The sequence below is a fragment of the Gallus gallus genome, chromosome 1 (assembly GCF_016699485.2).
Source record: "Gallus gallus isolate bGalGal1 chromosome 1, bGalGal1.mat.broiler.GRCg7b, whole genome shotgun sequence".
Lineage (NCBI taxonomy): Eukaryota > Metazoa > Chordata > Aves > Galliformes > Phasianidae > Gallus > Gallus gallus.
Window position 1 is genome coordinate 153,948,750 of NC_052532.1, and position 12,966 is coordinate 153,961,715.

Sequence of the window (12,966 nt, forward strand, 5' to 3'; positions counted from 1 at the left end):
CTGTCATGATCAGTCTACAAGCAAAATAAACAGTTCAAGGCAACTAAGAACCAAGAAATGATTGGTTCCTTTAGCCAGTAGTAACTTTTTCTAGTTTCTTATGAACAAGATGAGTTCCATGCACACATGCTGAAATACTTACGCTGAGACAATTTCCATGCTGGAGTATTTCCTGACCCTTATTAAGATTCTTTTTTTTTTTTTCTTCACTAAAACTGCAAAAATACTACTGCATTCCTGTACAATCACATCTCACTCTAATAATGGATCTACTCACTACTGAATTCCTCTCCTGTTTTTTTAGTTTGCCCTTTTAATGAAAACAGATCCTCAAGACAATTCAGAGCTAAATCCATGGCAAAAGAGTGGCCTGGTAGCTTCGTACATATTCTCCTTTTTCTACTGCATCACATTTGCACTTGCCGAATTTGAACATTAAATTGAAAAAAAAAATCTTAACATCACAGTAAGTTTGTTTAAAAAATAATGCTTACCTGTGTTCTGGGCACGTTATGGCTTCAAGGTATGTTTTTTTAAAAAATTCGGATGAACTCAGTTACTAGTTGCAGAAATGCAGCATAATATCAGTGCTCAGTATTAGGAACTCTAGGAGTTTAGTAGACGGCCATTGCTAAATTCTGACAAAGCTTACATTGCACGCTCAGGAACAGTATTATTGCTGAAATAGATTCTTTATTTCTCAAACATTCCAAAACAGCAGTAAACACAGTTGTAATCAAATGTTAAGTCATATGCCATTATAAGAAAGCATTGATTAGTGCAATTGGATTTTGTAAAAGATCTATCAAAAAGATTTATTCACATTAAAACTCATTTTACATAAGCAACTGTTAATAAAACATTACAATTTTATTCTTTGTAATAAAGTACTGAAAACCAAACATAGTTGTAGAGATCACCATATCTTTGTAAGTGCAGTGTGACTTATGATGCCATCTTAAATACAAAACACTATGACAATAAATTAACAATTGAACAAATGGTGAAAGACCAACAAAACCATGCTGACCCTGCTGGATGGCAGTCTCCAGTGAGTGCTACTTTTTTTGTGCTTTCGCAACATAAATATACTGCTTTGTATTGCCAATGGTACAATTTTGTAAAATATGTTCCTAGTGCTAAAAAAGTACATTACCCCAAAAATATTATTTATGGCACAGAAAAGTTAAATCATCTCTCTGTTGTTCAAGGTTCAGGCAAGTTTAAATGAACTCAAGTATACAAAATAAAATATACTGGAAACACTAAAAAAAATTCAAGCACGTATGTAAGTCCCCCCCAAAATTCAAAATAAAATACACAATGCCTTTATACTGAATAAATTATCTTAGGATTTCAGTATAGCAAAACTACCCCAAAATCCTTAACTCCAAGTTCTTTCTAAGGAAATATTCTGGTACCTTGCACATATATAGTACTTTCTTCAGTTCTACATGATAATTCTGCCACCGTTAGTCTGACGCAGCTGTTCAAGAAACTGATTAAGTGCAATATTTAGTATTTGATAAGATGTTTGTTTTTAAAAAACAGCACTGCATTATGGATATTTACATATTAAAATCCCAGGGGATATAATATTGCATGATGCTCCTTTCCCAAAACATTGTTACCCAGCCAGCTGGGTAATGAAATCTGCATTACTTATTTTCCATTGTTCATCAATAGCAGCCATCTCTCCAGTTCCCATCCCGCATCGTGCTGAGTGATGAAAGTGGCTTTGGAGGCTGAAGAAAACTATGGAACAAATGACAGAAAAAGAGAAAAGAAGTCATATTTCACATGAAAGGTTAAGGTAAAAAAAAAAGCGAATTACTTCAGTAATGACACTGGCTTTGTGGTTTGCTTGGAGACATCACTGTGGTATAATCCTGGCTCCATGCAAATGCAACTATAAAGATCTATGGTGAAATTAAGATCTCCAACAAGATCCCATTCATGTTACTGGATAAAAGTAAGATTGCAGAAAGGAATTTAGTGAATAATTCTCACATGAAGCATGAGATCCTCCTAAGTGGGAAGACTTGATTCTTCAGAGCTAAGCACCCTGAAGAATATAAACACAGATGTAAACCTAGTTTTCTAACTATGGACAACAGATCTTCCAATAGTGACAGATAGCAGAGATGTAATGGGAAATATTCTCCAAAAAGCTGTTCTGCTCAGTGTACTCCCCCCAAAAACTCAAAAGCACTATGTAAGCACCTAGGAATTAAGGCATCTTATCAACGGAAGAACTGTACCGAGCCCTGCTCCAGACCTTCCTGTCCAAGAGACATGATTATGCATCTCCATCGCTCAGCCAAATTCAGAGAGCTGCCAGTTCCTACACCACTGCCTGTGCAGAGAGCTGGCAATCCTTCAGCCACACACCCGTACACTCGGGCACTAACTCTCACTAATGAACAAGGACTTCTTAAAAAAACACTGCTGACCAACTTCCAAACCTTCCAGGTTTTTACTAGCAAGGTAACTGTTTCAAGGACTACTAAAAAACAAACACACAAACAACTATCTAACTGACCTAACTACCAATCCACTAGTGATGAGGCAACCTTATTTTAGTTACATCACAACTAGCTGAAAACAAAGTGCCCCAATTCTGTAAAACTGCTTCTTATAAAACCAAGTCATGAGCCTTCTTTTCTTACTTCTCTGCTTTTCCTTCAGCAGTAACTCCCATAACTTACTGATGCCTTCTCTCCCTTCCAAATGCCCTTGCACAGAAGAGACATTCTGGATTAGCTGAGACTTGCCTAGTCACTGGAGTATTGTCTGGAAACTGGGACAGTTGGCTGACCCTGGTCCCAGTGCTGCTCTGCTTGTTTGGGTGCTGTGGGATAACAGGGCTGTTGCAGATGACTTCCAGCTCACTCTGCTCGTGCCATCATGCTCCTGAGTGAAGATGGAACATGGAGGACCAGCAAGTAGGGGAAAGGAGTTGGGAAGGTGGATCTGTAAGCCCAGTGCCAGAGTGTGGACTTGGAGAAAGCTGGGGACTGGGGCATCCATTTAACAGGTAAAAAACGCTTGTAAGATTGAATGCTGATGGATACAGAAAGCGTCAACTTATTTTATGTAGAATACCAGCAACTTGGCTACATAAAAGTCTTGCTATAGATAAAAAATAAACAGCTTTGTTCTGAAAGAACAATTCTTCCTGAACACGGGATTTATTAAAGAAAACCAAAAAAAGATCTTTTTTTACTTTCAATGAAGTTATAATTAAAAACACTTTTATTTAACTGTATACTAATAGAAGCTAGACTCTTCAACAGATAATCAGAAATACTGTTCCTCAGAAATGACGACAGTGACAAAGTCAACACTGAAAAAATCTTCCTCTCACGGTTGACTTCCTTCCAAGAAAGTTTCAGACGTGCTGAAGCCACACCTATTTTCCAAATGAATAAAGAAAATCAAACTAGGATCTTAAAGTTGTTGGCTGAGCTCCAACCTATGCTTTTAGAGACCTACAAATTTGTCATTTACACAGTGCTAACACTATATATCTTCCAGCATCACTGGCAACATATGACACTGCTAAGGTATACTTGCAGATGGGAACATATGAGTCCAGACTTCCTGGACTATAAACAGAACTATTACCAATTTGAATCAGCTTCTAATAAAAAGTGTTGAGAGTAGAGTGTTTTGCCCTCTCACTGAAATCTCTGAATTTTGTTTTTCTTTAACACTGCCTGTTGTATGAAGTTACAAAATAGCAAGAGACTGGGCCTTGTTGGCCAGAAAGCCTCTTTCTCACATGTTGCTATGAAAGATTTAAGAGCTCTGCAGAACATGAAGTTGAGGAAAAGAAAAAGAAAAAAAAGAAAAACCTTTACTATAAAGAACTCTAACAGAGAGACTTCCAGCAGAGAGGAGAGAAGGTTGTAACAGAAATCTCATGGCACAGTCTTCATCAAAAAAGAAATCTGACAGCTCTTTATTAGAGTTTCACCACAGTTGGTCAAAACCTGTTGTCAGTCACTTTGGTGTAATTCCTGTGTAACTCCAGCAAACAGAGAATACGAGCAATTGAAACTGCCAGTATCTTGTGAAAAACACAGAAATAGTGAGAGCTAAACAGAGATAGTTCATCCAACAGAAAAGCAGGCAGTGATGCTGCAGGCTTTCACAATGGGGGGGATGCAGGCAACGGCAAAAATAGCGTAAAGACTTGACACTAGTTTCTCTTTCATAAACTTCAACACATTAATCACAGAATATACAGCTAGAAGTTTAACTCCCATCTGTGATAAGGTGATGAAAACATAGTTCCTCTCTTCAGGCTTATTTTACTGCTTATCCTAAAAAATTACTTGGAAACAATCTCTTGTAAAATGCAATAATTCATTTATTTAGCAATATAGCTCATTCTAAGTACAGAGTACTTCAGGATTCCCAGTTGGCCTATTGCTTCCCAGCTGGAACTGAAAGAATGCTGGTTCGACACAAGACCAAGCCATGCAAGATATCTCCTTCCTCATGTTCCAATGCTGTAACATCACAAGTTGCATTTTTGAAGTCCACTGCTTTTAACAATAGGCATGCAGACCTTTCTCAAGCTTATCCTATGAGCTTGGATCAGCAGTTCGCACAAGTCTGGAGATGGTGAGTCAGATATACTAATGATATGAGATGTTTTGATTTCTTACTGATGAGTAGCATTCCATTCTTACATAATTACATTCTAGCAATTATCACAGTTTACTACCAGCAGGCACTGTCCATCACTATTTGTGGAGAGAAATCTTCACCCATTCACTGAGTCAGCACTGGAAGCTAGAAATGTCTCTCCTTTATAGCCCAGCTTCATCTTCCATGGAAAAAGAGCAACACAACTATCAAACAACTATATAAACCAAATCCAGCTACAGAGGAAAGGTGGCCTGTTTAACTCTTACCTTCGAACTGGCTGTGCAATTTTACTTCTGGGTATGCCGCTCCCATTGATGGCCAATGAGGGTCTTGGAAGAGCACTGCGCCCCAAAATCCCTTGACTGGCAATCTTGTTTGGCATTGGTATCCCAGTATTAGAATGTAACTGTAGATTGTTGGACACTGGAATACTACTACTACCTTGTACAGTTGGGCTCACATAGGCAGTAGCTTTGAGAGGCTGCCTGACAGACACTGGAAAATGTCCCACACTGTGAACTCTGTGTTGAAGCTGTCCAGGAGATGGAACTGTTAAAAGAGAGGTACAAAAGGAAGTAATAAGGTTACTTGTTATGCAGCACATGAGGCAAGGTAATAATGCTCATCTCAAGACAGATTTAAATGCAGATAAACACATCATTATGCAATTAACTTGCTAATTATAAACTGCTGAATAACCTCTTGGATCCAATACTGCGTCTAGTAACACCGCACTGATCTAAAATATCCCATTCCATCCCCACACCAAACAAAAACCCTATCCCTTATTCACCCTTCTTTGTCCCCCTCAAAGAGGTTTCATTAGTCATTAAAAGGAAGCTAATTCCACTTATGCAATTAGAGCCTTGAAACCACTAAAGTGTATCAGTTACTGTTATATTATTTAGATGTTTATAAGGTTGTCCATAGTAAAAATAATGAAAAGGCTATAAAAAGGTCTGAAACATAACAACGTATTCCATGGCTGATGTTATGTAAACGATCATTTTAAATCAATGCTACCTATTTCAGAAGCTATGCAATCCTGCCCTCTGGTGTACATTGGACAAGCATCTGTTTCGGAATTCACGTATCTGAAGCAAACCATCAAAAGCCTGAAGCACTTAAACTAACTACTGCACACAGGCCAATCTTTTTTCAACTCTTTGAAAAAGGGCATCTTAAAAGCATTTGAAGACATGGAAGAAAATAAAGATGTGTGATTCAGTTTAAACAAGACTAGCAGTGTACTGCTATGGAACCTTTCTCGTAACACAGCTCCTTAAAGACCCCAACAAAGCCACTTGTTAAATATGCATTTCAGAAGATTTACCTGTTACACACACACATATACATACATACATAAACACAGAGAAACATATATTTTAAAGTAAATAAAATTAAACTCTCAACACACTAGCATGAAAGTTTTGAGTGGGACCATAAACATCCTTCCATTCTAATAGACATGGATGAAAATAAAGCAAAATAAATCCAGCACAATGGTATATTTCCAAGAAATATTCGATTTAATCATTCCGAAGACTTTTGAAAATTCAGTTCAAATTTGAAGGAAAATACCCACAGGACTTCTCCTGTGCCAATTTCTCCCTTGAAAACTTCACAGGGAATGGGAGGCAGAAGTTCAGTTCTTTCTCCCGTCTGTGTCAAACAACATTCACTTTTTCCACTTCCCATAAGAGTACCTCAATTATTGTGCTAGAAAAGACTGCCTTGGTTCTTGATCTATCTTGTTGACATTCTACATTAATAATTCAACAAATGATAGATCAATACTGCCACCCTGACATCTAGAAGTCAACTAAATTAAACCGATTACAGAGTCATTTTAAGTCACTCACTCAACACGCAATATATACTCGAGGATATAACCCTCCATTTGCCACAAAATGGCTCCAGTTCAATAGGAGAGAGGTAATTTTAAAGTTAGTGAAAAATGAGTGTGCAAAGAAAATAAAGGTTGTGATGAGACCCTGAGCACTGCGTAAGAATATCAGACAGAAGCTGCTTTTCAAAACAGCAGCTTTAAAATCCGGAGTTATATTAAAATCCCGTATAAAAGGAATGCAGTCTGCCTTTCATTTTTCTTAAAATGAAAACTTTATGAAAGCTCTCCAGTGGCTGGAACATATACTTTACCATTCTGTTGACACCTTACAGCCGAAGACCACAGGTACTTACTACATGACTGCATCCTTGAAATCCCATTACTTGCTCCATGTAGATTGGAATCAAAGCTCTGACTGTTCCTCACAGTGACTGGAGAACTCGCAAAGCCAGCAGTATTGTTAATGGTGGGGGTACTCGGCATCCGAGCTAGGTTAGGCATGCTTCTTCGGAGTTTATCTGAAGTGAAAGAGCACAATATTCACAGTCATGTCAGAATTTGCAACAAACACAAAGAGTCTCTGAACAATTTCTGTAAAAAATCAAAATTAAGATCAAATTGATTCAACACAAAGAAAGGTTTTGGTCAATAGGGACAATACGAATACATTACTGATAGCCCACTGAGTCCTTCTGATTACTGTAATATCACAATTATTTACAAATCATTTTAAAAACACCAACAGGGAGTACATTTCAGGGATTATAAAGACTTAAACACTACAGTGTCATAAAAAGAAAAGAGTTTAATGTAAATGTGTAAAATAGGTCAGATGAATCATGCCCTGAATGCGCCTGTTTCTTTGAAGTGAATAAAAAGCACAGCTGAAGTGACAATCAGATGTGGATATTTACATTGTGGATGTCTAAACACATATGAGATGAATCCATCGTAAGTGACTAAGTCTTGCTTTCAGGAGCTAACCCTAGTAGCACGTTAGATTTGCGCAGGGTGGCCATGCTGAAAACCTGTTCAGTCTTGATGCTGGCATTTGCTTGGAGACCTGGGCTGACATCACAGTTTTCAAATTTTGTGGGTCTCCTATGGTGGGCATTTTCAGAGAAGGCCTGTAGAGTAAGGCCCTGCGCAGAAAAAAAGCTGGAAATGAGATGTATGGGGGCAGGTTCAATTGCCAATGTAAGTATGAAAACAACAGGTCGTTCAATAAATCTTTGATAATAACAATGGCATCTTAGCAAGGTTCAGTAGCAAAAATGCTTTGCTGCTGGTTACGTGGCTATGTTTTTTCTGGTACCAGGGTCATTGTGGAATCTGCCAGCTACTGACTTGCAGTAGGTTCCAATACACAGTACAGATCTGCCTCCAGCTCTTACACTGCAGTGATGTGCTTTTCTTGTAAAAGGCAGCTACAACTACCCTCTTCAATGGCAAGTAGCACATTTCAAGATTACAATTTTGGATTTATGCATGGGAATAATACATCACACATGGCTTCCAACTGCTGTTTTGGGTTGACCTAATTCACATGGGGTAAGTTCAACACACAGAAACTATGAATTGACTCTTAGGAGTCTCTGTTAATCAGCTCGCATAAATATATAACCTATTTAGCACTATAATAAGCTCCTCTAATCCTTAAATCTGCTAACAACTAATGAGTAATGAGAAGTGACAGTACAGTTCTATCTATAAAATGTATTAGCAGTCACTAACGAATATGTATGTTGCCTATGAACCTCCAACGAACTGAGTCATATAGCGAGGCTATAACTGTAGCTGTTGTATATGAATGATCATCACGATAATGATCAGTACAGCATTCTCCAAATATTGAAAAACATGCTTGTATTCAAAGGTTCAGCATTTCTAATACCCTCATGTCCCAGCTCCCAATTACCAGCGCCTACCTGCCCTTCTTCGTCTTCCCATTCATCCCAACTAACGCTGATTTTCAATTACCATAGGATGGCCTGAGATAGAAAACCATTGCTGTCTATGAAATAGTTTACATAGCCCTATTCATTTTATTGAAATCAAATAGTAACATGGAAAGTAAAATAGGGAGGTGTTCATCAGAAAAGAGAATACAAGGTTTGACTTCCCAGAAACCAGAGTACAGCCAAATTCTACTATGTCTTTTCCAATATGAGAATTTTAAAGGGTAACCTGTCATCAAAGAATTAAAGATGTTGTGCTCCAGTGACTCATCACTGACACTGGCAAACACAGAGATTACCACCATGATTCACTCAGGTGGTAAATAATAATTTCATTGGTATAAAAATGGCACAACTGCTATCAAGTTTCCAAAATCATACTGGGGACATGAACAAGGGCTTCCATATAGAAACTGTCAGTCCCCATTTTGGAAATACTCATGACTTTGCAAACTGAAAAGGCAACTGCCTTTCTATGATAACAGTTTTGGCCCACAGCTGCAGGAAACTCCCAAACAGGAGGTGTCTGTAGCTAAAAAACGGCAAAAAATGTGCGGTAGGACAGTGGTAGGAAAAATGACACTACATAAAACATGTTTTTGTCTAATACTATCCACATATCACTTAGTACAAGCAGAACTCCTTGGAATCTACATGTTCTTCCACTCTGGGACTGTGTCAGCCACAAAAGGAATAATCTGTGTCTAGAACTGTCCAGTAGATGCAGCTGAAGTAGCAAGAAAATAAGCACAGGAGTTGCTTGGATTTCCCCCATGGTAAGGGTGGCCATTTCTTTTGCCTCCCACTCACTAGTCCCTTCTTTTCTCAGCAGTCTGCTCTGCTGCTGATTCAGTCCTTAGGCAGCAGATTCCTACTGCACCTGCAAATTCTCATCTGTCAAGCATTTGTGTTACTTCTTTGATGATTCCTTTTGTCTGAGATAAATAGCCCTGAAAAGCAATGAAAATAGCAGGTCAGTGTTGCGTTTTGGGAAAACCCAGAAATGCTCATCTTTATAATACTTTGCAGCTTTCATCTCCTTGGATGATACATTCTCTTTCATCTCTTTCTTGATGTTTGTTCTGTCACCTGTTTCCCTCCTATGAACAGTGGAGAGTCTTATGGGTGTTTTAAGTGAAAAATCAGCTCCTGTATGCTTGGTATACAGAAGTAGAAGACAAGAGTTATGTGATTTTAATATTACTTCAGGCCACCAAACCTCACTAGATATAAACTTGCTAGAAATCTATGAGAAGAAAGCAAAAATACTTTGCTAAGCTTATGTTTACTTGCTTTGCTAATGTAAGTTTAATGATAGTAAACATTCCCTTTCCAGAGCTCTTTGCTTTTCTAAGAGCAATGAGAAAATTAACAGAGAGGAGTGAAGCAGTAGACTTGAAATTCTCAGGTAAGGAAATAATTTGCCCAGATAGGCCTGTTTATGATGAACACTGAACATAGTGAAGTTCTGCTACAGTTCCGGGTAGCTCTCCTGCACTGATCTGTCTCAATGGAAAGCCTAAAAATATCATTGGTTGTTTACAGTTTGTTCTGTTAGAGACAAGTAGCTATTAACACCACAGGACCTGAACCTTCTACAGCATCAAAAACTACTGCAACCCACTAAGTTAGTCTTAACTAAAATCTGGGTTGAAGATTTTTTTAAGTAGAATGCAGTCACATAAAACGCCTCAGATGTATTTTTGCTCTTTCCCTTTTTGAAAGTGTTAAGACCAAAATGCATGGATAGGTCATGCAAGAGACTTAATAATCAGTTTCTTGTCATTACCGTCTTCTCAGAGTAGTTCATGCATATATACACATGTGCTTGTTACTTCATGACTGTTCTTCGGATTGCATGCATCGCCCTTGTTTCTCGTATTTGCAGCAAAATGATCCAGAAAAAACTGCCTACAGCATATCTGTACATCTTCCTCTGTGCAGTATACACACTGACCTGAACATTGTCTAGAGTACAGGTAAACTAGGGATTATGAAACACACCTGGAGGTGTGTGTGAAAAGATCACCCAGGCACAGGTCATAGTCACTACAGTAAATATATTGGTCAAAAAAAGCCAAAATGTTCCTTATTTTGTAAAAGATTCCACAAAATTATGGTAAAGACAGCAGTTTGCCTCTTACCCAATTGCTTCAGTTCTAATTTTCCCAAGAAGTCTGTCCCCCAGTACATTTTCTTCTCTGAAGTCAGACAGGGATCTGTGGGCAACTTCCTTCTGGCAGGACTCCACAACAGACAGCACCTGACAGCTGTCTTCTGATTCCAGCTCTGCTAGTAGCCATCACTGTCCAATGTTTTTCTCCTTTTTCTGACCAAATACTAGCATCATCTGAAGGTTAACATCCATGCAGAATGCACCAGAAGACATATGATCTTGCTGGGCTGCCAGACTTGGGAGTTCTGAGCTTTGGGTTTCCCGTAGAGGCTCTTGATAAATATTATCTTCCCTCTGAAAAAATGCCTTCATTCACTGTGCTTCATCCACTGAAGCACACCTAGCAGCCTGTGATCATGCATAAATGTCCCTAAATAACAATTCTGTCAGATCTCACAGAAGTGGGCCAGAATCTGAGGGAATGGTTTCTACAACAGATATTTCCTAGGATACAAGAGGATGTAAGAAGGTTGCCAATGCAACAGGTCCTTATGCCATGTCAGACTGAAATACCCAAATAGTATACATAAATCAGTCAGCAATTTCTAGAACTGAAGAAAGGTGTTAGCAGACAGAAAGAAAACAAAACCTAAAATGAACTACAGGAATACCTACCAGAGGATTGCAACTGGTGGGCTAGCAGCTTGCACATTGATTAGTCTGTTTCCACTACGTAAAATGAGCAGGTTATCAGTACGAGCATTACAAAAGATGGGTCTTGCTACATACAAAATAAGGTTTAAAAGCCTAGATTTAAAAACACCAAACTGAGGTCAGACATTCAACACTTGCTGACAGGAGGAAGACTTAAGTGCAATCAAAGCTTGCGCTGGCTCTATAGTGAAGTGTCTTACAAGACATTTATTAATTCACTGTTATTTTCTTCAAGCACTGTCAGCATTTTATTTAACAGCTTCACATCTGATCAGAAGTGCACTGTGGTTAAGGAATGTGAGACAATGATTCATAACTATTAGAGTCTCAGAGAAAACTATATCACTTTTTAAACTGTATTCATAGTTTCTTTCACATATTAAAATCCTCCAAACAAAACTTGCAAATTCAATCCCACCTTATTTGTATTGTATGCACAAAGAAGGTAAGGGAAAAAACTTAAGGGAAAAACTTGTTATTCAGAGTTTGTTCTGAAATCCTTAACAAAATTGTACTCAATTACAACTTCACCATGTGGGATATATACTGTCAATTAATTTATCTTCCTCATCTTCAAACACCTGAGCTCAGTATCTGTATTACATTGGTTTTACTTACAAGAGGTGAGACATCCTAAATTCACCATGGCCCAGTTAAAGATCTGTGGAATCATCAGTTGATACAACAGAGACATCACTACACAAATACATGTATATATATAGATAAAGAACCAAAAAAATGTTAAGCAAGAGACAGCATTCTTCATTATTGTCACTATCTACATTTTGCTATGCTGAACATTTCCATTTTATTTAAAATTATTACTTCACTTCACCCTGATATGTCTCCTTCTAAAGACATATATTTTTCCATTATCCTTCCATGACTTCTCTCCACTGCTCAGTATTTTCAGTAACACTTCAAGAGTGACTGAAAAAGATTTTTTTCCCCTTTTCTTTATTAGAGTCTGCTAAAATTTCCTTCTGATTTCTCCCTTCCTTACTGACTTGAGAGAAGCTAAGAGAAGAAAAGCACTCAGTAAATCAGTAAGAGGAGGTCTTTTTTTCACCCCTCCAAACACAAAAAATCAATGTCACTTGATACTGAACTAGTATCTAAACACAGAACTACAGCCTACTAAAATGCTGCTCTCCTATGTCTGATTGGAGTTTGCTCGGAAAGGTGAAGGGAGGGAGGGAGGAAGGAAGGCAGGCAGGAAGGAAGGCAGGAAGGCAGGAAGGCGGGAAGGCGGGAAGGTGGGAAGGCGGGAAGGAAGGCAGGAAGGCAGAAAATATGTGCACTTCCAATTGGGGCAAGGATTTTGCAATGCTCAATGATATTCTTACAATTTTGCCTGAGAAAACTCATTCCCCAGAAGTGTAAGCAATAAAAATATCTCATAACTGTCAACTTAAGAAAAGAAAAAGCAAAGATTTTTAACGTAAACAGTATCATAAGGCGTCAGTAACTGAAATGACTGAACACTGTTTATGGATGGATTTTTTTCAGATGTAGTTACAGACAATTCTATTGATTAAACAAACAAAGAAAGCAAAGTTTTTCTATTAGCGAATTCTTGGCAGAACTGAAAATAAAACTTATTAGAGAACAAGTGTAACATACACACACTACTAGCTATTAGCTATTCCAGCAGCCTATGCTACAGGTGG

At 38.1% G+C, this 12,966-nt stretch overlaps 1 protein-coding gene across 3 annotated transcripts in view; it reads right to left on the reverse strand.

The window, feature by feature from the left end:
* Positions 1 to 673: 673 nt before the first annotated feature.
* Positions 674 to 12,966, reverse strand: part of SLAIN1 (SLAIN motif family member 1) — a 55,065-nt gene continuing 42,772 nt past the window's right edge. For all 3 annotated transcript variants that reach the window (XM_417002.8, XM_040654969.2, XM_040654985.2), the window contains 3 exons: positions 6,862 to 7,026; positions 4,926 to 5,208; positions 674 to 1,755 (listed from right to left, as the gene is read on the reverse strand). In XM_417002.8, the coding sequence (XP_417002.7) occupies positions 1,680 to 1,755; positions 4,926 to 5,208; positions 6,862 to 7,026 (524 nt within the window). In that variant the 3' untranslated portion in view covers positions 674 to 1,679. The remainder of the gene's footprint in view (positions 1,756 to 4,925; positions 5,209 to 6,861; positions 7,027 to 12,966) is intronic.